The sequence below is a fragment of the Lissotriton helveticus genome, chromosome 9 (assembly GCF_964261635.1).
Source record: "Lissotriton helveticus chromosome 9, aLisHel1.1, whole genome shotgun sequence".
NCBI lineage: Eukaryota > Metazoa > Chordata > Amphibia > Caudata > Salamandridae > Lissotriton > Lissotriton helveticus.
In genome coordinates, this window is record NC_136070.1 from 1,254,014,199 (window position 1) to 1,254,038,526 (window position 24,328).

General features: G+C 42.9%; 1 protein-coding gene across 1 annotated transcript in view; it reads left to right on the forward strand.

Annotated features, from left to right (window-relative positions):
• LOC144783414 (E3 ubiquitin-protein ligase rnf213-alpha-like) overlaps positions 1 to 24,328 on the forward strand; it is a 2,376,820-nt gene that overhangs the window by 691,506 nt on the left and 1,660,986 nt on the right. Inside the window, exon 13 of the mRNA XM_078662402.1 lies at positions 7,436 to 7,645. Coding sequence (XP_078518528.1) covers positions 7,436 to 7,645 — 210 coding nt within the window. The remainder of the gene's footprint in view (positions 1 to 7,435; positions 7,646 to 24,328) is intronic.

Genomic DNA, 24,328 nt, shown 5'->3' on the forward strand with positions numbered 1-24,328 from the left:
TGCTTTCGGAGTATCGGAATCATCATCAAACAACACTCGAGAAGGCACTGTGGACCTAAAGGCTAATAATCGCTCTAATGCACGTCGTACATCTCCACCTACGATCATACCGTTCGAAAATTTACTCTGAAGTTCAGTCATATCGGGCGGTACATTATCTAACTCATCATTATCCCACTCGTCTCTCAAGGAGTTGCACATTTCTTCAAACACGAATCTCTGTGTGGGCTCATTAAACTGAGAAAATGTATCGAAAACTAAGCGCGATGGGTATCTAGCAGGGTGTCTAATCCACCTACGCGCCATAGTCACCAACGTCGCACTCTCCCTTTCACCAGGGATTTGACTTCGTCTCTGGGGAGTTTCAGAGACATCAGATTGAAACAACGATCCGGAAAGTGGGGAATAGAGGTTAGCAACAGAGTTAGGGATACGATTACGAACGGAAGGAGAAGAGGAAAAAAGGACAGGAGCAACAACTTTAGAAGTGATCGTAGGAACAGTGGGGGTAGCCAAGATAGTTGTGGTATCAGGAACAATAGACTGAGAAGGTACAGGCAAAGGAGCAGGAGGAAGAGGAGCAGGTAGAGGGATAAGAACAGGACCAACAACAGGCTGACCAGCAGCCGCCAAAACAACAGGAGGTAGAACAGGAGGAACCACAGGGGCTGTAGCACCCTGTGCATAAGGAGGTGGTGATTTCAACAGATACGCTAACAAAGGATCCTCCTTCGAATCTTCGTCCTTTTTATCAGAACTTGACAATAAGACCGGATAACATTTATCCACCTTCATGTGATGTAATCTAATAGAAGCCTCATTTTCTTTATCTGCTTTATCTCGTTGGTATCGTTCTGCACCTTGCATCAGCGTAATGATACCCTCTCTTTTATTTTTCTTAAACTTTCTGATTTCTTTCTGCCTGGCCTCTTTGCGCCATAACCGAAAGGAATCAAACATAGCTGGCCTAGCTTTCTTTTTAAACAATTTTACTTCGAGATTATCTAAAATCTCAGTTGCAAAACTTCCATGTGGTGGCCAACTAAGCACACCATCCTTTTTCGTATAACGGATCCAACATTCATTATATATAATAGGGCCCACACCATGCCGACTATAGAGCTCATATATCGGAGTTCCAACTGGAGGGATCGGACACGAGTCCTCCAACCGGGAATCCATATTGTAACATTTAAAGAAACCAAGGAAACCACTATGGCCAGGCATCGTGCACGCTAACCAAGTATCAAACTTCAAGGGTTATCGAAGTACGAAATCTTCGTAAGAAAAAATACAAAACCCTCGAGTTTTGGCAATTGCAACTGTCAAATAACAACTAAGAACCATCAACTAAGAACCACAAATGCAATGGAACCATGCAAACAACTAAGCTTCAACAACAACCAAGGATACTGGGAGCGACCCACAAATACTTAACTGAAAGCACAAAGGCGGCACCAGAAAAGCCCGTCTATCGTCTCGCCGTACAAAGGACTAGGCCAGGCGCCAAAAACAGGTTGACAGTCAGAGCATCGGTCCGTCGCAGCCGTCAGGCGGCGGGAATCTTCGCAGGAAAAATCTTCGGACCACTTATTTCGACAACAGGATCGATGAAGCGGGGTGCACCTTTCCTCAGAGATTTCACACGAAGTTCCTCACGATCGTCAGGCTTTGGACCGGTACCGCTGATGTCGCCCGACGTTGGGCGCCAACTGAAGGACTGGACTATTTAAGGCCCAGCGGTGCCAGGGGACAACACCTGAAACCTTCGTGGGTTACCTGTTCTGGCGTACGAAATGACAGAGACACGGGACACTTCCTTCGGCGTCAAAGATCAGCGTTTATTACTGCAGGGATACAGAAATCGCTAGAAGTACAACAAAGTGTAGGTTCTGAGAGTCTGCTTCAAATTGCAAAAGTGAATCGCTCCTTTTATACACATTTTCGTCTTTGTGCAACATAACAAACAAAAGGTTACAACTCAGTTCCCACAGTAAACTTCAAAGGATTTCATTCATGTTTTCAGAAGCCCGGAACATGATTACAGTAACATTGACGGTTCCCAACTGTAAAAGCACATCATCTCTCCGCTAGGCACATTCCACTCTAATTGTAAATAAGCAAAAGAAAGAGACAGGAACAGGTGCAAGGAAGACAGACAACAAAATAAGAGAGTGTGGGGGTAATATCGGAAGCGTGATCACAGGATCAAAGGATTCAAGCCTAACACATGCAAGGCTAAAACAATAGCCCGGCACGGCAAGATTACCCTCGAGCGGAGCCATCTGCCTTTGCAGTGTCATCCCCCTCGTCATAAAAGACGTACAAAAGGGATATGCATCTTCCGTAAGGCTTGGGAACTCAGGGTCATGAAGTGGACATTTGCCTGTTTGCTGACTACGTGAGGGCAGGAAAACAAAATGGATGCCGTATCTAAAATAGAACCCAAGGGTTCGGATGGAAAAACCCGTAAATGAGACGAACCCTTCCAAGTAGTGTAACAAAAACGCGTACACCTACTAATCTCGTTGTTTACGGTTCATAGATACCAAACTCATCCATATCAGAACATACCCGAAACATCGTTTCGATTCTCACGGAACCTCAATACCAACCACATTTGAATCCCGGGGGTGTGGGTGATGCCCATTTGCCGAACTTTGCAAATGAGAAAAAGCCTGGTGCAGGCTCAATTTACAAGTGTGGAGTGAGTGAGCCCCAGGCAGCATGACTCACTCACACATGAGTTCATGCACTGCACCTGCATACTCAGCATGGTTTAAGGAAACTCGACCCACTCCCACCCAGGCATCGAACACATACTCACCAAGAAACTCTGAAAAGAGCCTGCCTGCTGCACTGACGGCTGGTGGTGTGTGTGACCGGTGAAAGTGTGCACTGACGGCTGGTGGTGTGTGTGCCCGGTAAAAGCGTGCGCTGACGACTGGTGGTGTGTGTGCCCGGTGGAAGCGTGCACGAACGGCTGGTGGTGTGTGTGCCTGGTGGAAGCGTGCGCTGACGACTGGTGGTGTGTGTGCCCGGTGGAAGCGTGCACGGACGGCTGGTGGTGTGTGTGCCTGGTGGAAGCGTGCACTGACGGCTGGTGGTGTGTGTGCCTGGTGGGGAAGCGTGCACTGACGGCTGGTGGTATGTGTGCCTTGTGGGGCAGCGTGCACTGATGGATGGTGGTGTGTGTGCCTGGTGGAAGCGTGCACTGACGGCTGGTGGTGTGTGTGCCTGGTGGGGAAGCGTGCACTGATGGCTGGTGGTGTGTGTGCCTGGTGGAAAAGCGTGCACTGACGGCTGGTGGTGTGTGTGCCTGGTGGAAGCGTGCACTGATGGCTGGGGGTGTGTGTGCCTGGTGGAAGCGTGCACTGATGCCTGGTGGTGTGTGTGCCTGGTGGAAGTGTGCCAGGTGGAAGCGTGCACTGACAGCTGGTGGTGTGTATGCCTGGTGGAAGTGTGCCTGGTGGAAGCGTGCACTGATGGCTGGTGGTGTGTGTGCCTGTTGGAAGCGTGCACTGACGGCTGGTGGTGTGTGTGCCTGGTGAAAGCGTGCAATGACGCCTGAAGGTGTGTGTGCCTGGTGGAAGCAGGATTATTCACAGCAATAGAAGACAGAAATGAAACTGATGAAGAGGGAGGGGGAGAAGGGAAGGGGGGAGTGCAAGCAGAGGAGCATTCCCAGCAAAGAAGACACAAATGAAACTAACGAAGAGGGAGGGGGGAGTGTGAGCAGAGGAGCCTGATTACAGCAATAAAAACAAAGATGGCAGCTGTGCATGTGCACGCGCTTGTGAACGCAAGCTGCAGGCCAGCAAAAGCCTCTGGTGGCACTTTTAAAAGCCACTTACTAAATGTCTCGAAGAGACAGCAGGCGCTGTCTCAGGCGAGACCTAAAAAAGCATCCTTACCTGAGGCAGATATTGTGATCAGGCTGCCAATGTTTGTATTCCACAGACAGCTGTGTCACCATATGGACGTAATACCAACCACATTTGAATCACGCACATGAGGGCTTTGTACACAATGCAAAAGCTGAGTGATAGTGTTCTCACAAAGTTATTTGTGTCAGCAATGTCAGTGTTTCCAAGGAACTAATCCAAGTGTCACAAATTCAAATGTTTGTCAAAAGTCAATTTGACAAAGTGAAGGCAACTGTAGGAAAGGACCATGTACATGTAAAATGGCACTATTTACTACCATGCCTAACTCGAGCACATGACACTCTGGGAACGCGCAATGTCAGCAGTTTTGCTCGCTGAGTTTTTGAGGCTCGCTCGGAGATGCTTTTCATCTCTACTGTAGCTCAGGTCTCCTGTACACTTTTTCGCCCATACCACTCCTGCCTAGAGTTCTCAAGAAGATCAGAAACAACCAGGCCCAAGTCATCCTTCTGGCTCTGAACTGGGCAGGGAGAGTCTGATATCCCAAGCATCTCCAAATGAGCATTGATCCTCCAATCAGGCTGCCCCTTCAGGCGAATCTTCTGTTGCATCAGCAGGGTAGGGTTCTCCAGCCGGACTTATCACCTCTACACCTTCTTGCATGCAGATTGAGCGGCAGCAGTTGACAGCTTTTGACCTTCCTTCCACAGTCTGCAATTTTATTATGGCAGCCAGGCGTCTCTCCACCAAGATGGTATATGCTAGCTGATTTAAAAAATGTGTAACATATTGTAGAGAGAAGTCTATTGACCCTCTTTCTGCCTCTCTTTCTGATGTTTTGCTTAATTTTTCAACTCTGCCCAGCAGGGCTGTGCTCTGGGCACCCTGAAAGGGTATCTTTCTGCTCAATCTGCTTTCCTGAGGTTGGCAGACCAACCCTTTTTAACTAAGACACGTAATGTAGATAGATTCCACAAATGCATATGTTCCTGCCTACTCCCTTCAAAATGCCTCAGTGGGACCTTAATTTGGTTCTTGTCTACATGATATTCTCTCCTTTTGCACCTCTGCATAATTTCCCCCTCTGGCTACTAACCATCAAAGCAGCCTTTTTAAAGGCCATTACATCTACCAGGAGGGTGAGCAATTTGCAGGCTTGGTCATCCAACCCTCCTTCTTTGACAATATTCCTGATAGGTTGGTGCTTCACACGAGGGCCTCTTTCCTTCTGTAACTGGTACAACCATTCCACGTGGGGCAATGTGTCACCTTTCCCACAGTCTATACTCCTCCACATCCCTCTTAGGAAGAGGAGCGTCTCCACCGTCTACCTTGACCGCACCAAAGAGTACTGGGTGGACATCCAACTCTTCATGGGGTATGTTGGTGCAAAGAAAGGTCAGGCAGTGCAGAAGAGTACCATTTTACAGTGACTCTTCCACTGCATCATGATTTGCTACGATTGTGCAAAGAAACAGCCTGCTGAGGGCTTACAAGCTCATTCAACCAGAGCTAAGGCTGCTACCACTGCCCTAACACATATAGTTTCAGTTCTGGACATCTGTGAGGCAGCAATGTGGGCATCACAGCATATGTTTACCAAGCAATACTGCCTGGACAGTCAGGTACATAGGCATGGCAATTTTAGCCGTTCGGTCCTGAAGGACTTTTCAGTCTATAATGTGTCTTCTGCCCTCCTCCAGAGGTGGTATTGCTTGGGTATCTATTCAAAGGAATCTGCAGCTTGATGTCTTATCTTATCAGATGAACAAGTTACTTACCTTTGGTAGTACCTTATCTGGCAGAGACAGTATCTAGAAGCAGATTACTTACCGACCCACCCATCCTCCCCGCTCTGCAGACAGATTTCTATGGTCGTGGCTGTTCCCTTTCAGGGCCCTAGTTTACAAAATACACAATGGTCAGTATACTTCACGGTTTGGCGTAGAAAGTCGTAAAAAGTAACTGACGTCAGCGAGCTAAGGTGATGCCTATGTAGGTGACTCAGACGTCACTATCGGCGCAGATGATGGCGTCATGTGGAGCCGACAGACGCCAAATACCGTCTCGCCAGGGTATTGCTCGAAGAAAAATCTTCTGGATCCAGTCTGATGCCATAGAAATTTAAAGGTAAGGAATCTGTGGCTAGACACTGTCTCTACCAGATAAGGTGTTACCGAAGGCAAGTAACTTGTTTGTTAAGAGTAAGTTTTTGAGTATGTACATTGTAAAACATGAGTATACTATGTGTGTGCTTGTACTTGTGGTGTTAATGAAAGGTATTTGAATGTTACAAAAAATTAATTGATAATTTATTTTTAACTAGAGCATAGTGTGCTTGTTGATGACATTATATAAATTACAGAGTTGTCTCAAGATGGTATATATGGACGATGTGGTAGTCCACCAATAATCATGGACAAGAGACTGTCCAACCACATAAATGCAGCAACCTAACTAGCAGCTAAAGAGAAAAAAAAACAATCCCGCACCAGTACACCCTGACCTCTATTCTGTACCACCACTCAGATACCTGGATGTGAGCACAGAGCAGTATCAACATCTGTATGTAAGCACCAACTTAAGGAGATGTTGTGCAGCACACAACAGGCTACAACATTCTTGCACACAACTTCTGAGGAGTACTCCATGACTTCCTCCCCCAACAGTTCAGAGACATCTGAATCATGACTTAAGGATCCAAAAGGTGCATTTATTAATGACTTGTGTATTTATGTGTGCCCTATACTACTTCTTTAGAGGTAGGGTGTGAGGAGCGACGGAAATAGCATACCCAGTATCACCTGCCCCAAAAACATGAAATTGTTTAAAAGGAATCTCAATTCTAGATGTAAAACATAATGACTACATACATGCAGTGAGCATCAGGGTAATGTGTGTATTGTGTTGTAATGATTAAGGTGTATGTTTGCGATGCGACCCTTCCAGCTGCACATGTAGCTCCGGTGTGAGATGTTGGTTAATAATGACCTACATGTCATTGAAATCTCCAGCAACGAGCGACGTGCAATAGATGACGAACTGAAGACATAGCTGTGTGTGTGCATTCAGGAAAGGTTGTTTACATATTAGTGAAGAAGCCCTTGGCATCTCAGACAGTTTGCTTGCTCGTGGAGTATCAGTGGTATCTGTTGTGGAAAAGGTGTTCTGAGGTGTCTCATGGGTGCAGTCAATGGTATCTTCCACAGGAAGAAAGTGGGCAAAGGCGTAAAAGCCACACTCCATTGTCCTTCCTGCATTTACTACAAAACATATGCATACATGTGGAGCGATCTCCGATACCATGACAGAGATCTTCTCATAGAAAAGATAGAAGCACAGCAGAAGCCTCCACACATAGGTTAGTGGATAGCATTTTTGTAGTATGAGTAGTACTATTGTACTACTAATAAACGTATTACAAAGTGCCTTTTGTGATTAGGGCCCTACACCTTTTTCAAATGTTATCATTTAAACTGTATTGAGAAATGTATTTTTTACTATTCCATGCATTTGAGGAGTAATCCATATCTTTTATTTTCATTTAGATCTTATCAAAAGTGCTTCTAAGCAGCGCAGTCCAACTTTGCAAGTTCTTAACAAGTGATGAAGACCATGTGGAAATGTTGCTTATTTGGATACACATGCAGCATTTCTATCTTCAGAATAACTTCCAGATCTTTTTAGATCTGATTGGGATTGGAGAATGTGTTACTGATAAGTTGGTCACAAAGTATAGTGATATCACAACAGAAACGGTAGGTGTTTCAAAAAAACAAAACTATTTCATGTGAAATTGCAAACTTAACCCCTATCCTTTCTGCACTCTCAGATTTCTCAAGAGTTTGTAATCCTGGTCTCTAACATCTGCACATTTGTATCGTAACATGTATATGTGGGGCGCTGAAGCACTTGCCTACACGAGTAGCATGCTACACTGTCTATGGTGTGTGGCTAGAGGGGTGTTGTTTTTGTTTCGATCCTATGTGGGCAGTGTTTCCATGTGGCCTGTGATTACCATTGAAGTACGGTTATCATGCTTTGGGACATGACACTTAGCAGTGTAGGGGTGAAGAGAGGTGCAGGATAGATGAAATTTCTGGTTTTCAGTAAGATGGCAGCTTAGAACATCTCTACATGTTGCTTTATGGTAGTTCTTATGATCATAGTCTACTACACTGGTTACCGTACTGGAATGCCCATTTCGAGATTGTAGGTTTAGAGTTTATGGCCCTGAGCAGGCATAGCTTTGGAGGGAAAAATAGGACTGCTGGGATTAACTATTTCACTATCATCCTATACCGGATTGTCATTGTGAGATTTCTTAAAGTGGTCACAGTATGTGGCTTGTTGGGACTTGCAGTGGTGGACTAGATTAGGGTCCTCTGTTGGCTATTATTATGTGCAGTTAATCCATGCCTGTTCAGTTTGTGATGCAAGTTTATTGCTATGAACTGGTTGTAAGGAAATCCGCTTTTTGCGGGTTTACCACCCCCCCCCACACACACACACTTTTTGCCACCTTTGTGACTACTAGGTACTGGTGTAATGGCTGCAAAATGCCCTGAGCCCTGCTAAACAGAACGCAGTGCATGTGCTCTGACCCTCAAAATGGTGTATGGTTAATTGGTTTGTCCCCAATTGGCATAGCCTAACTACTTTCAAGTGCCTATTATATAGTACCAGGGGTGCCCAGGTCCTGTAAGTTAGAGTAACCCCCAGGGACCGCAGCATTTGTTGTGCTACCCTGAGTGGGACATGGTAAAACATGTCTCCCGTCTGGAAATGAATACTGGAAGGACAGCTTTTACCTGCTTGCATGCCCTTTTTGAATGTATGGAAGGCCTAATGAGCCTTAAGGGAGAGTGCTGTATGTTAAAAGGTAGGATATGTACTTTTACATGTTACCTCAGTAAAGACCCTAAATGGTCGTTTTTACTATGGAAAGGCTAGTAGCCCCATTGGAAATCACAAAGTATTTACAGGCTGGCACCCTGTCCTGCTAACCTCTGAATTGGACTACTAAGTTGGTACTGTTCGGTATAAAAATAACTAGTGCAATAAATCCGACTTAATGGTTAAATCAAATTTAATTTCACAGGTGGACAAAGTGGAACTTTAGAACTTGCCACTTTAGTTGCCCAAGGTTTCCAATGCCTGTTTACTGATGTACACAGGCTTGTCCTGCAGAAAGCTTTCTGCCTTCCTGAGGACATGTGCTAATGACTCCCAGGAAATGGCACATTATGGGTCTGCATGGGATTGAGGTGTTACCTCCCTCCTGCAGGAAGCCACACGGTTGATAGCCCAAACGGTGAGCTTCTAAGGATAAGCCACCTTTAAAGGGCAAAAGAGTAACATTTAGGAGAGGGGCTCTCTATTGTTTAGTCAGACAGGCTGGTAGTGGGGACAGGAATCGAGAAGCCAGTTGTCACACCGTTTTTCCAGGAGAGTGTAGCCCCTTCGTCACTACACCTCTGGGGATGGGCTAAGGAGCTCTGAGTTCCAAAAGAGGGGTCTCACCATGTTGGGAGTGTGCAGAATGGTGCATCTTGGGATAGGCAGTGGTCATCAGGAGGGAAGAAACCTGGTAGTACATTGGCTACCAACTGCATCCTATCCTGAGGGCATTTTCTGAAGCTAAATAGGGCAGCCTTGGCACTCAGACCTCAAATTGCGACCGACTTGGAAGATGGACCAAAGGTGGACTGCCTTGCTGCATCAATGGGCCAGTAAAGTAAGGCTGCACTGTCGAAGACTGCATCTGCTGGCTTGCGAAGAGAGGGACTGTGCTTGCCATGTCTTGCTCAAGAAGAAGCCATCTCCAGAGCCCAATCAAGCCAAGAGAACTCCGGGCCAGTTGACTGGCCTCCTGTTCGCAGCACAGATACACAATAGCTAAAGAAGCCTTCTGGGGTACAATTCAACTCAACAATCAGCAGTGTGGGCTCAGCAACAGGGCGCACTGGTGTATTATCAGGACTGTTCAATTAGCACACCACCACGCTCAACCCGCTGCCTGTGGTTCACGTTCATGCAAAATCCCAAACAATCTTTGAAGAAAAAGAGTGTGCAAAAGTCCATCTGTGATTTTTCTTTCTGCAAATCAAAGAATAGTAATGTTCATTACATAACTCTTCTGAGTCCCCATTCAAAATATTCACTTGGGAGTCTTGTGTTTCTTGTTCTAAATCACCCCCAAAAATGTATTCAATGAAAGCTTTCCATCAGAAACAGTCAGCCCAGCCCGGCCAACCTGTTTCGTCCAAAAGGACATCATCAGGGCTCCAAAACATGATTCAACCAGAAGATTCTAATATAGCTTCCGCTATGTAAGTCTGGGTGTGGTAAAAATCCCATTAATGCATGACCTATTGTTCACATTTGTCTCGTATTGCACATCCAAGCAAGTAGTCCGTCAAGACCTCCTGACCATTCCTCATCCAATCTTCATCCATTAGATGCAAGTTGGTAGCCCAAAGTCTCCAAGCCGCTACCACCACCGCCTTGCAGCACTCAGGACTAAGACCCGATAAACAGAGTTATACCCGAGGTCGCTGGATCGGGAAGTGCTGTTGGGGATTTGCTAGGGCACTCAGAAGGTGACTTATCCACCCAGGATTAGCCTGCAAACGTGACTATGGGTAACGGATAGTCCACTGCTGAGTGGACTATGGCCAGACTGTAGAGGACTTTGTGGGATGTCGCTCCAGCAACCAGGACCCCCCTCACCATCTTTGTGGACCAAGGAATTCCTGCCAGAAGACCCCTGTTGATCGCATCACATATCCAACATCCTTTGAGCATCTTCAGCATCCTTCATCTCTTGCATCAGGACCACTCTATAGGAATCCATTGCAATGCAAATAAAGTTCCTGGAACTGCTGAAGGATTGCTCCCTCTGTGAGGCTAATATTCTTGAGGACCTTACTGGTACTCCTGACTAGGTCCCTCCTGGAGTTGGTCATCCCAAGTACTTCTAATCGACCGGACGGTCACCTATCTAAGTTTTTTGTTGAAAAAGTTTCTCTGTCTCCATTTTGTTAACTTGGCCAAGGCTTGTTCGCAGTAGAGTAAAATTGCTTTGATTTACTATTAAAGCTTGTAAAATCTATATCTCTCGAGTGTCTAAATCCGTATAAAAATACAAGGCCCGATTCACAGAACTAACTTAAGACAAAATCCTAAACTTACTACCATTTTGGTATTCACAGAAGGCACTTACCCAGTTTGGTATTCACAGAAGGCACTTATCCATTTCGGTATTCACAGAAGTTAGGAGTCCTAACTTTAGGACTCCTAAATGCCTTCTGTGAATACCGAAAGTCTTAAAGTTAGGATTTTCTCAGTTTAGGAGTAGTAAAGTTAGGACTCCCAACTTTAGGACTCCTAAATGCCTTCTGTGAATACTGAAAGTCTTAAAGATAGGATTTTTCTCAGTTTAGGAGTCCTAAAGTTAGGAGTCCAACTTTACTACTCCTAAACTGAGAAAAATCCTAACTTTGAGACTTTCGGTATTCACACAAGGCATTTAGGAGTCCTAAAGTTAGGACTCCTAACTTCTGTGAATACCGAAATGAGTAAGTGCCTTCTGTGAATACCAAAATGAGTATTGGTTTGAATTTTACGGTTATGCCATCTAGGAGGTTTGATATATAAGTGCACAGACCCCCCCTTATTCCTGCCCCTTGTAGTGTGGATTGCTGGTGTATGAAATGTACGGAAACCATTTATGTGAATTGAGTCCAATGCCCAGGTTTCCTGCAAACATATGATTGTGTGTTTTAAGAGAAGGGTTTGGCAGTCCGTGTCATCAACCTTGCCCGATAGCCCTGCTATGTTCCATGACATGAGACTTATGCTTTCTGTCATTTCTACGTTTTTATTAAGTGATCTATCCGTTGTCCGCATGGTAGTATCGGCAAGGATTCCTTCATTTCCTGTCTCTGCGATCTTTAGGTCTACAAATGACATTTCCAACCCGTCCCTGATGCTAATATTTTGAGTGCTATTATCGGAGAGATGACTCACGGGGGTCTTGTCATTAATCTCGGTTCCCATTATACCAAGCTTATTAGAAGTAACAGTGTTTATGGGCAGTCAGTCCACCATTTCAAGTGTACTGTATCTGTTACTAGTTGGGAAGCCCATTACCTGGGCTCGATCATCATAAACTTTTTGGTGTATGGGGTATCTAATGCCTAGGTTCTCCGCCCGGTAGGTTCCCTGAACAGAATAGTTAGGTGCACTAGTTACTCGGCTATAAAAATATGTTAGGTCATACGGCTGGATCCTGGTACCTGATGTATGGTGCCACTCATCACATATATATCTGGTGGCTTGCCTGTCTCCAAAGTTTATAATGATGCAGTCTCCCTGAATGTTTTTCCTGCTTCTCCCCACCCAGCTAACCCTCCGAACAAACAAAATCTTGCTACAGGTATGTAAGGGTAGAGGCCTATTAGTATTGAGCCAGTATGTTGTCTTAATTTTTAATTCGGTAAAGGACTCTGTGTTACCCCGCCCCAGTTCTGGAACTCGTCAAAACAACGACATAAGGCATAGATTCTGGGGGCAAGTCTGTAACTGGTAATAAACAGTGTTCTACATCGGCTATACCAGTGCAAATTCCCTCCTTAGGTGTAGCTTTCAAATGTCCCCCGCCCGTCATATGCCTAGGTTTTTTTTTATCACAGGTGTGTTTTCAACAGTCATTGTGCTCTGGGCACTTTCCGTCCTCGTTTGTGGTGAGCTTGCTGACAAATCACAACCCGGGGGATTGGGGATTGTCGGAGTGGTCTTTGATTTTCTTGAGTCTTTGGGAGCGACAGATCTCTCCTTTATCACCGATAAATTTATGGAGTTCGTTTTTTTATTTATCTCAAGGTTACTTAGAGACAGCTGCTCACGTTTTTTTAAACGCTCCTTCATATGCTTTAATCTGTCGTTGATTGTTCTTATAGACACTGTCAAGATCTCACTCAGTTTTACCCAAAAACTTTCCTCTAGTGATGCAGAAAAACATGCTGTCGTATTTGCAGGATTTGAATCAGATCCAGCTACGTGTGTCTCGGCAATGAGTTTGGTGATCGGTGTAGGATCGTTTCTATCAACTGATAAATTCTTGTCTTGGCTACACTTTTTCATTGCCCCTGCCTTATTCTGCTTTGGTATTGCTCCAAGCCTTATATTCTCCGAGGAGGTAGAGCCCCCTTTGTCTGCCAGTAATTGTGCTCTGGTTGACACTCCTTCAGGAAGGTTTGTAACTGAACTTTGGACGTTTAATGTCTGTGTGCTTATGGCTTCGTTAGTACTGATGTGATCCAGCGCTCTCACCAAAATTTTGCATAAATGACACTATCTACTACCACCAAACTCACACTACAACACTAGGCCCATATCAACAATAGAGCGACTGAATCATGAGGTGATAAGATCTAAATATGTTGTTTAAACTATCTACAATAATCAAGACCAGCTTGTCATTTAGAAAGTTTATTTAAACACATCTAGAAAAACTCAGGTTTTGGAATTTTATTAAGCAAGCATTAGAAAATGACATAAAGAGAGGTTTATTCAGAATTAATAAAAAGAGCATAAATCAAGAATTATTATTCATTAGCAGGAATAAGTAAAATTAAGCATTTTCCAAAATCCTAACTATCTCTCTGTCTCTACCCTCATCACCTAGAAATAAAGTAATTAATAAAAGCTCCTTTCCTCACGTGTGTAGTCCATCAGCATAACACGTCCTCCAGAATTCTCGAGCGTAAGCCAACTATCTGTTCTCTGAGCCCTTTTTTATACCCTAAATTAAGCTGAGCTAACTATTTTTCACATTCCAGCAGACGAATTCTAGTTCTCCATTGGCTGAGCCACCTCGTGCCACAGTAAACTGTGACACCTCCTTCTCACATGCCCGGGCAAATTCACTAGTTCATTGTTCATGTAGAAGTCTTGGCAGCATTTCCTCAGGCTGCTACATTTTGTATCGAAAGAAGTTTCAAGCAATGCAAATCTATCACGTCTCTTCCTTCCAACCTTGAGCCTGTCTGTTCTAGGCTCCTGTGGCACATTAACAAATGTCTCCACAGAGTCATCTTTTTAGCAGTTCATTCCAAAACCTTTCAAAATAAAAGCTCAGAGGCTTTTTCCATCCTTCTCAGAATTATTTTCTCTTGTGCCATTTTCAACATTAGGCCTCTTTTCAGAAAGCGTCATTTTTCTGCGCCACCTCTCTTGCGCCACTTTTTTAAAAAGTGCACTATTTTTCTGCAGCCATCTCTAAGCTTCATTTGTATAACTATTATATAAACAAACACAAAAGAGTAATTAATGCAAGTTATATAATTTGTTCTGTTATCACTCATCATTGCTAATGATTAACCCATTAGTCTAAATTACCTATGCTGTAATGCACAAATAAAGCAGCATTTTATATCTACCATTCTTCATTTAATCCAGCAGGGTTCTTTATGCACCTATAGAGAATAGAGTGACACCACATAGACAGGGAAAGTAAAATAAGCACATGCCGTTATTTAAAAACAGCTGCTATTAGTTATGACATGACAATAGACAAGATTAATTTATTATTTTCCACATACATGAGAATGCATCATAATGCACATTTATGAGCACACATGTTAGTTTCCCGCGTGTTCAGTGAAAATGCAACTTTAAACTAGGTTAAATTAATACACACACAGCACAGATTGTTAGCATAATTATTTAATTTATGGAAGTGTGACTTCGCGAGTTGAAATAAAAATTATTTCTGAATCTCGCTTCATCAACTCCCCCATCTGGTGATTTTAAAATCACCAAACCACACCAAACATTTTAGCAAAATTTTTATCTAAGATGAACATGATTCAATTTCACCTGTGTTAGTATTTCTAAAAACTTCTCATCAGTTTATCTACAATTCTCATATTGAGTTTTAAGAAACCTCTCCAGTTCTATTTCTTTCTCTTGTGTAACATGCAACTGAGCTTCAATAAGAGTGTTGTAAAAACCATAACTAATAAAAGTGTCAGTATTATACTATGTTTGTCTTGACTAGCTGAAACTTTGCTTGTCCTATTGACCTTAAACTTCTCTTTGTTAATTTCTAAAGGAAAAATGACAACCTAAATTAACCAAAGTATCAATTATTAGGAACACATATATCAGAGACATTTTACAATATCTCTTAAAATTAAGCATCTTGAGCTTGTTGAAAATATTTTCATTAAGCTTGCAAAGAAAAATAAAACAAAATTTTCAAAACTTTTATCAAAATTTTATCAAAATTTCTAACACCCCCCTTTTTCAATTTTTTTAAATTTTTTTTTATATACCCTTTAACCTTCTAACAGTTTTTCTTCGACCTAATGTCACATGTTAAATTTCCAGCTAACACAATTTCTTCGACCTTGTGTCATCTAACACATTTTCTTCAGCCTTATGCCAAAAACAGAAACCTAAAACTTTAACAGGTAAGTACTTCAATCATTGTCACTATTCTCTTCAATCTTTTCCTGACTGCAACTATTTATCTTCTCTACAGGTTTCACTTCTATTTTCTTTCCTGTCTCATTTTTCTTTTCAGAATCTTTTTGACTTGATATCTCATCAATCTGTTCCTTTGATCTGTATCTCAATTTGAATTTTAGGCCTTCATTTTCTCCTGGCCAATTACCATCTTTTCTTGATAAATTCTTCTTTTGCTCGGACACATTGCATTCTTTTCTCCAAGCTCCTTTTCTGAATTTTCTTATTTGAGAATCTTCATCACTCTCATCAGTTTCACTGTCAGAAATTAGAATTCTGGACTCAGGTACTTCTTTACTCAGCAGCTTTACTCTGTTAGGAACATCATCCTTGTAGCTGGTACTTGGCAATTCATCTTCTTCTTCTTCAATTACCTTCAACTTCCCAGTTTCAGAATTCCTGTTCCTGCTTTCAGAGCTTCTTTCATGCTTTTCAATACTCTCCTAGTCTTGAATCACAATCTGATCAAATTCTTCTTCTGCTTCTTTTTCAGGCAGATTTCCACCATTTTCTGAATCTGTCACAATTTTCAAGTCTTTTTCATTCAAGGCTTGTTTTTCAATCAAATTCTCCAGATGTCGACCATCCTGTCGATCTTCAAGATCTGGATTCATTTCAGGCTCTTCTTCAGAATTTGAATCAGCAATGGTGACACTATCCTCATCAGGATTTTCAGGTGTAGATACACGAAAAGTATGGCCAGTGTCAATCCACCTCTTCAGTCTTTTGCACTTCACTGCATTTGTTGTGACAAGACTAACTGGCCTCCCTTTCTGCCACCTTGGCACTAGACAATTTCTTTTTAGACGAACCTTTTTCCTGATCCTTTTACCTGGTAAGAGATCAAGTGCTTGCTCTTTTTCTCTTGTTTGCACTTCAGTTCCATCTTCATCAGACACAGAAGTCATTTCATCTGATAAATTTCTGCAGTACTCCAAATTGATGCTATCATTGATAGTCATCATTCTTTTCACTGGTATGAATGCCTGACTTATGATCTTGTCCATCATAATATCATGTGGTCTTAAATCTGTCTTTTTATCAGTAGTACTTTTTAGAAACATCAAAACAAGTGGAAAGGAGGAGGAGCTTGGCGGGCATCCGTGATGGCCGCGTGAGCACAGCGCTCTCCGGACCCCCGCCACTCCCGGCATAATATCCTGAACATATCCTGATTCTTCCCGAGGATTTGTGTAGAGGACACTGGGCTGATCTTCCTGTGGTTTTTCGATTTTGATTTGGACCAGGGGCACCGAAGATACGACGACTCGAACTTTCCGGGTCTGCCCTGGAGGTGCGCCCGGGTCTGGGTGAGGCACTGTGGCCGTGTCTGAGTTAAACAACAGCGGCAGGGAGATTCGACTTGTGGGTCCCCCTCTTAAGTTTCGGTTTCGATTCTGCCTCAGACTGCGACGTCTGGTAGAGGAGTCTGGCCCTTGCTGGGTCCAGCGGCACGAGACTGCTGTTGTGCCTTTGGCTAGCTTATTGTCCTTCCAGGCTGGTTCACACCTAGAGGTACCCTCGCCGCTGCTTTTTGGCCACAACGCCCTGCTCTCCTGCGGCCATTTTCACCGGGTCGAGTGAGTCCCCTGGGACGCGGTCTCCAACATGGCGGGCAGAGGGGGCCGAGAGACACGGAAGACCAAAACGCCCCTTCGTGGGGGCCCGGTCCAGTCTAACGTCATGGACCGGTACACCCATTCGAAGGGGTCCCCTGGAGCCGCCTTGCCTGGCCCGAGTGCAGTTGACCACACTGTGGAAGCGTCGACGGAGCCTTCCTTGCAGGACATCATGGGCGCCATTTCTGGCATGAAGGAAACAATAGGCCAACAGTATGAAGCTTTGGCCCACAAAATCGACACCGTGGCCATTGATGTGAACTTGATTCGGGCCGACCTATCTAAAACAAACGAGAAGGTGAAGTCATTGGATCTCAAGTCCTCCAGCCTCACGGCCGACGTCTCGAAGATACAGACGGAGATTGGCAATCTCCGAAGGGTGAACGATTTCATGACCCGGCGCTTGGAGGACTTTGAAAACAGGGCACGTCGTTGTAACGTGCGTGTGGTTGGCGTTCCGGAAAATCCGGACCCGCATTCTGTTGATCTCCTGGTCGAGGACCTGATACAGAACTACCTCTCTCCGTCTGGGTTGAGTAAATTCTTCGCAGTGGAACGTGCCCATCGTGTTCCGGGAGGCCAGGGCAAGCCGGGCGACCCGCCGAGACCTATTGTTGCGAAACTCTTTCACTATAGGGACCGAGACGCTATCCTGCAGGCATCGCGAGTAAAGGGCCCGGTGGCCTTTGAGAATGCCACGGTGAACTTCTACCCGGACTTTTCTCAATTGGTGCAGAAACAGCGTATGGGCTTCCGTGGAGTCAAGAAGCGGCTCCGGGACTTGGGACTGCGCTACGCTATGCTTTTTCCAACCAGGCTGCGAGTTGAATACAATGACCGGACCCTTTTCTTTGATCGGCCTGATTCCGTGAATGACTGGCTGGACTCTCTGCCGGACCGACCTCCTGGGACTGAGCCCGCCGAACACCTGGGTGGTGCCGAGGGTGGTGTAGAGAGCTGAACTTGTTGTCTATGCCCCGGTCACCGTGCCACGTAACTTCTTCCGGGATTTTATGCCTAAGTGCCTCTATTTTCTGTGTGTTCTCCTCTTTCTCTATCTTGATCGGGGTGGCGGGTGGGACAGGGCCTTTCCTCCTCCGGGGTCTTTTTGTAGAGTGGGGGTTCTTGGGCGACAGGCACACTGCATGTTGGGGTGGCTTTTTAGCTTCTTGCAGGGGTGCAGGGTGGGGGGTGTTTTCTTGGTCGTTGGGGGAGTGGGTTGATGGGAAGTTTAATGTTTGTGTTTTGTTTTTTCAAGGCGATTCTATCTTGCTAATGGTATTTTCGATGTCATGCTCCTTGGGGGCGGGTTCCGGCATCACTGTGTGGGATGGGGGGTAGCGGGTTGAGGTTTATTTCGTGGAATGTCAATGGTCTGGGGGATCGTATAAAGCGGGGTGTGGTGTTGCGATGTCTGCGACGTTTGTCTCCTGATATTGTCTTTCTGCAGGAGACTCATCTAGTGGGCAATACTTGTTGTGCAATGAACAGGTGGGGCTATCGCCTCGTCGCACATTCGGGGTTTACCACGGGTTCCAGGGGGGTGGGCATCCTTGTTCTGGCTTCCCTCCCCCTGGCAATTGATGATGTGATCCTTGATGATCGGGGGTGTTACGCCGTCCTCGTGGGGCGCTATGAGGGTTGGACCCTTTCCCTGTTTGCCGTTTATGTGCCCCCCGGTCTACAGACCTCTACCTTTTCCGATTTGGGCCGAGTGTTGTTGAGCCTCCCAGATAGTAATCTTTTCATAGCAGGTGACTTTAACTCTGTGTTCTCCGGTCTACATGATCGTCACCCCCCTAGGGACACTCCTTCGGCCCAACAATGGCTGAAAGAAAAAAAACAAGAAAAAAAAAAACAAGTGGAAAGATATCTGTCCACTTTGTACCTCTAGCTAGGCACATTTTTGCATCTCTGTCTTTTATAGTACCGTTCTCTTGCTTCTCAACACCTGAAATTTCTGTTCTATCTGTACAATGGAGCAGTCTGTTTTCAATATGTCTTCTGCCATCTGGTAAATTTGCAACAGTAATTTCATCATTATGTCGCATCTGAAATGTTTCAACCCATTTTGAAATCAAACAGATAATCACAAAAATGTAGCACAGTTTGTCATGCAGTGCCATCTCAATGAAATCCATTTGTAATCCAGTGAATGAATCTCTCTCCTGTTCTTCTGTTCCCAATCCCACAACTGTTCTCTTAATTGTGTTCACTTGCTGGCAAGTCAGACACCTCTGGTAAAGAAATTCTACAATTTTTCTAAAATTTTCATTTGACCAAATTTCTTTGAAAAGCTTGACCATTGAATCTTTTTCAATTTGTTTCAGATCATGGTACATTCTGTCCATGTAAGTAATCATGCTATTTAGTAAAACTACTCTGCCATCTTTGTGTGTCCAAATCTCATCCTCATCTCGCTGTCCATTATCTGCTCTCAACCATGTGTTTCTCAACAATGTGTTTTTCTCCTCATGAGTTGCTTCATCTTGTAAATCTTTGACTCCCTGCCATGTTTCAACTACAGGTGTTAATATTAGTGAACTCAAAGCATGTTCATCATTCAATTTGTATGCTGCACATTTCACGACAGCAATCCCTTCTGCCAACTGAATGTTATCAATCAATCCTTTAATTAAATTTGCATTTCTGATAGGTAAACCTACAGAAGTCAATATTTCAAACTGTTGATCAATTGTATCTGTTACTTGGATGTCTTCACTCAGAAGACCATCATATTCATTCCAAGATTCTGGAAGTACATTTATTTTTTGTGGTCTCATTTCCTGTTCTTTATTTAATTTAGTATCTGTATTATCCGTCTGCTCATTAACATAATTTTGCAATGGTAGTGAAGCCATCTCCTTCTGCTGAATCATCACCTGTCGCTGTATTTGTAGATGTTCATTCAGCTCATTTATTTCAATCTCCTTTCTCTTTGACCATAATTTTGACTCATCAGGCTGTGTCAATTCAATCAGATCAGTATCAGACTTCTCACTTGCGAGAACTGAAGTCATCTCTGTTTCTTGCTGAGTTGTAATCCCTACTAATTCAATTTCAAGTATAATAGAATAAACTTTTTCAGTAAAAATTTTAATTTCTGAATTTAATGGGACCATTAAAACTATGGAACTAATTTCATCCTTTCCAAGCACAGGGACTGTCTCTGTTTCCATAATTTTCATGGACTCCTTTAAATCATTTGATGAATTCACATGATCAGGAATATTAATTCCAGAAACACTAGGCATCTCATCATGTTTTTCTGTTGCATCATTTTTAGAAGAAGTTTGAGCTGACATTCTATCAATCTGATCTGGGACTTTTGGCGTTACATTAATCTGTTTTGGAGGTCTTCTTGAATTCCTGTTCTGATCAATATCTACAACATCAATTTTATTTTGATCAACATTTTCTATTCTGACACCTTTATCATCTATTTTCGCTAATTTAGGAATCATTAATTTATTCTCACATTTAGCAACAACCTTTTTCATTTTCTTATACCAGGAAGTCATTTTCTTTAGATAATTTGGTAAATGCACTCTCTAGATTTACCTTGCAGCGTTTGCTGATCAATTAATTAATTAATTTAACTCTATCAGGTGTAGAAAAACCTTATAACTTGGTCAATTTAATATTTCTCCTAATTTACCTGTATCACTAATTTTAATTAACCTGGAAAGAAAAACATGAATTTGCAAAAACAGCAATATAAAATATTTATTTTGTAACAACTAAACACTAAAATGCAATCAGCTATGTTTAAAATGTATTTATTTGCACTTACACACCTTTCTGCATCACCACCTGTAGAAAAAGAAAACCTAATCTAATTGACTTAAATTTAAATAAAAATGTTTTGCTGCAAAAACCTTTAGACTCCTTTATCAATAAATTTAGCCCAAATGTATTTTCTTCTGACACAGTCAATACTGTTGCAGCCACTATAATATTTCAGCTTATTATAGCACAATAGCTTATGATGCATGCAAATCTATGGAGGCTCTATCTCTAGGCAAAATTAATGCTAAAACAGTTTCCAATAAACTATAATCACTAGCGGTGTTAAATAATTTAAATCCCAATCACTCTACAAATCAAACAATGTGCATCAGCCAACAATAGCACATAGATGTTTGGGCCAATCAATGCAGCCAACCACAATGCTGCTTTTGTAACACACCAGCCAAACAAAGTACTGCTTTTGCAATGCTTAACTAATTACAGCGTTTGTTTTTACTATAACACACACTGTTACTACTGCAGTATTCTTCTACATAAAATTTATTTATAACTCAGAGTACAATCGCTCACCATATACATCAATTATAACATGTTTCTACAGTCCAATCAGCAAAGAAATCAAAAGGGGTCATTTAAATTTATAAACAACTCATTAGCGCTTTATCCAATTACAGCGCGACTTTGCTGTGACATCACGAGCGCCTCGACCAATTGGAACACAGCTTTCGCGATATTCTGCCAAATTCAGCACTGTTGTAATTGAAACGCACGTCGCCGTCTGCACATTCTCTCTCTCCCTCTCTGAACGACACAGCTTCTACAAAACCCCTTCCTTCAAATCAACAATGCGGCCACAACAATAATAAGGACACCCACAAATGTAATTATCAAACACTATGGCACTCGCACTGTAAAAATAAAACCAGAACACTGAAGTACATCGGCTCACTACCAAAAACCAAACAAAGTATCAGCTGTGACACGTTTCGTTTTTGAATTGATAGCGCATCTACAATAAATTTAAAGCGGGGACAATTGTAAACAGCTCCAGCCAATCAGAGAGCTGCTCCACGATGACGTACTTGGTGTTTTGCTCAATCAGAGCACAGCGGCTCAAACACTCACAGTCGCTGCGATATACAGTTTTCCTCCTATCGATCTAAATTTGAGCTGAACTTATAATAATATGCACAATATTTGTTAGCCTCTATTATATTTTATTTATGATATACAGGACTGTAGCAAGGAAAGAAATCCAATCGGGGGCACTTTTGATTCTTAAGCACCACAGTAACGCTCCATCCAATCAGAGCGCGACACCTCTTTGACGTCACAAACTCCCCATCCAATTGGAGTGTAACTTTTCGTCACACTTCAGCTAGTCTTAGCGCTACCTTAGTTGAAATTGTTATTATTGTTGCTGTTTCCCCTTTGCACTCTGATGCTCTACAACGCTCGCTAACAGTAAAATTAACTTTTTAATATTCATTAAACTTTTGGGGCACTTGTAAAGTATTAATATTACAGGCACCCACTTTTAAGCATTAAAACGCTGTCAGCCAATCACAGCGTCGTTCTGTTATGACGCGACGGCATCCTAACCAATCAGGGCACAGCCTTGTCTTGAAGCTGTGATATTCTGACCAATGAGAGCGCGGCGGCTGTGACGTAGGCAGCCGCTGCAGCTGGCAGCTCTCCCCTTCGCTCCTCACACGGTAAACGGCCCCTCCCTTATAAAATGCAATTTATTTTACAATTGCGCGATTTTAGAAAAGATAGAAACTATATCGGGAACATTAAAAGTATGTAACTAATTTAAAAATACAAAGCGTTTTAGTCAATTACGATGTTGTTTACGATGCTTCAGTTAATTTCAAAGCGGTCTTGCTGTCATTCGCCGAACGCCCCAGTTAATGAGAGCGTTGCTATTCTATAACAAACTGGAACTTTCAGCCTATCAAAGCACAGTGGCTCTAACGCAGACAGCTGCTTCTGTTTTAAGTTCTTTCCACACGCTCTTGCTCCTAATTTGGCCCTCTCCCTTACAAGGTGTGTTTACAATAATATTCACCAGCCATTTATCAGTTGTGACAAACACTGTTAAAACTAAGGAAAGAACCAAATCGGGCACATTTTTAAAACGGGAATAATTTATTTAGCTATGATATTGGCATTAATTTTTTTTGCGTAATTGCGTAATTGCTTTCAATTGACAGTTCTAAAAACGGGACACTTTAATTTAGAAGCACTGTGGTGGCACAACTAATCATTGCAAGACCACCTAAATTAATATAATGCTCTCACTACTTTGTTGTGAGGCTTTAGGCCTCTTAACCAATTAGAGAGCAGCTTTACTATGACACTCCTGACTCCTCACCCAATCAGAGCGCGGCTGTTCTGACGTATACAGCTGCTGCAGCTTCAGTCTCTCCCCACACGATCTCACTCTCTAAAATAGCCCCTCCTTCACAATTTTCGATCGTGTTACTTTTGAATGAATTTAAATAGCGCACAATGCTTTTTAGTGTATGACTTTATAAAGTCTTAGAATGGTACAGACTTTACCTTGAACGTTCCTAAGTACCTTAGAATTACTTTTGGTACAATTTAGTAAATACATAAAACGGACTCATCTGCCTGCTTCTCTAAATAGGATAGTTTTACATTCATTCAAGTATCCTCAGCTTGGAATAGTCGGCCCTATTCTCATAGAATATTTTTCAATTGCCAGTAGAGCAACTCTTACTCCCTTCTAACAAGTAATATATGAACTCATCTCCCTCAGAATGCACAACCAAGTGACATTTCAAAGTTTAACTTGAACACAATTACAAAACAATCACACACTTTCAAACAGAAAGTTTCCCTATTCAAACACACATGAATTCCGTACAGGACTCTCACCTGTTTATAGATATCATGCACCGTTAGTAAAATAAACGACGTTATCCGTACAGGACTCTCACCTGTTTATAGATATAAAACATGTACCCCTACAGGACTCTCACCTGTTTATAGATAATCATGCACCGACGTTACCCTACCCTTCACTCAAGCTCGAATATATACTAATACTTTTATCACAGTGAGTTTTATACAGGCTCTCAGTCCCTATACTCATGCTGTTCAAATTTCTTAGATAATCCTCACTATACAACATTCACACCTAGCCCTAACATGTGTTGCACGGCCACAACACTGGTGATACACGGCGATATCACCTCAGAAGCAGAACAAATGTACTTGTGTAACCTGCTTACATATCAGCGTCCTGATCACAGCATTACACATCTCTAGCCATGGCTAACCTGAGAAATTTCACACTGCTTGAAAAATCTCTTACATAAAACAAACTGACTAACTCAACATATGTTAAAATTTAATCCTATGAATATACCAACATATATGTATCATGCATGTAACATGTATGTCAAAAACAACATATAAACCGTCCGATGGCTACCATGAAATTGATCCAGCGCTCTCACCAAAATTTTGCATAAATGACACTATCTACTACCACCAAACTTACACTAC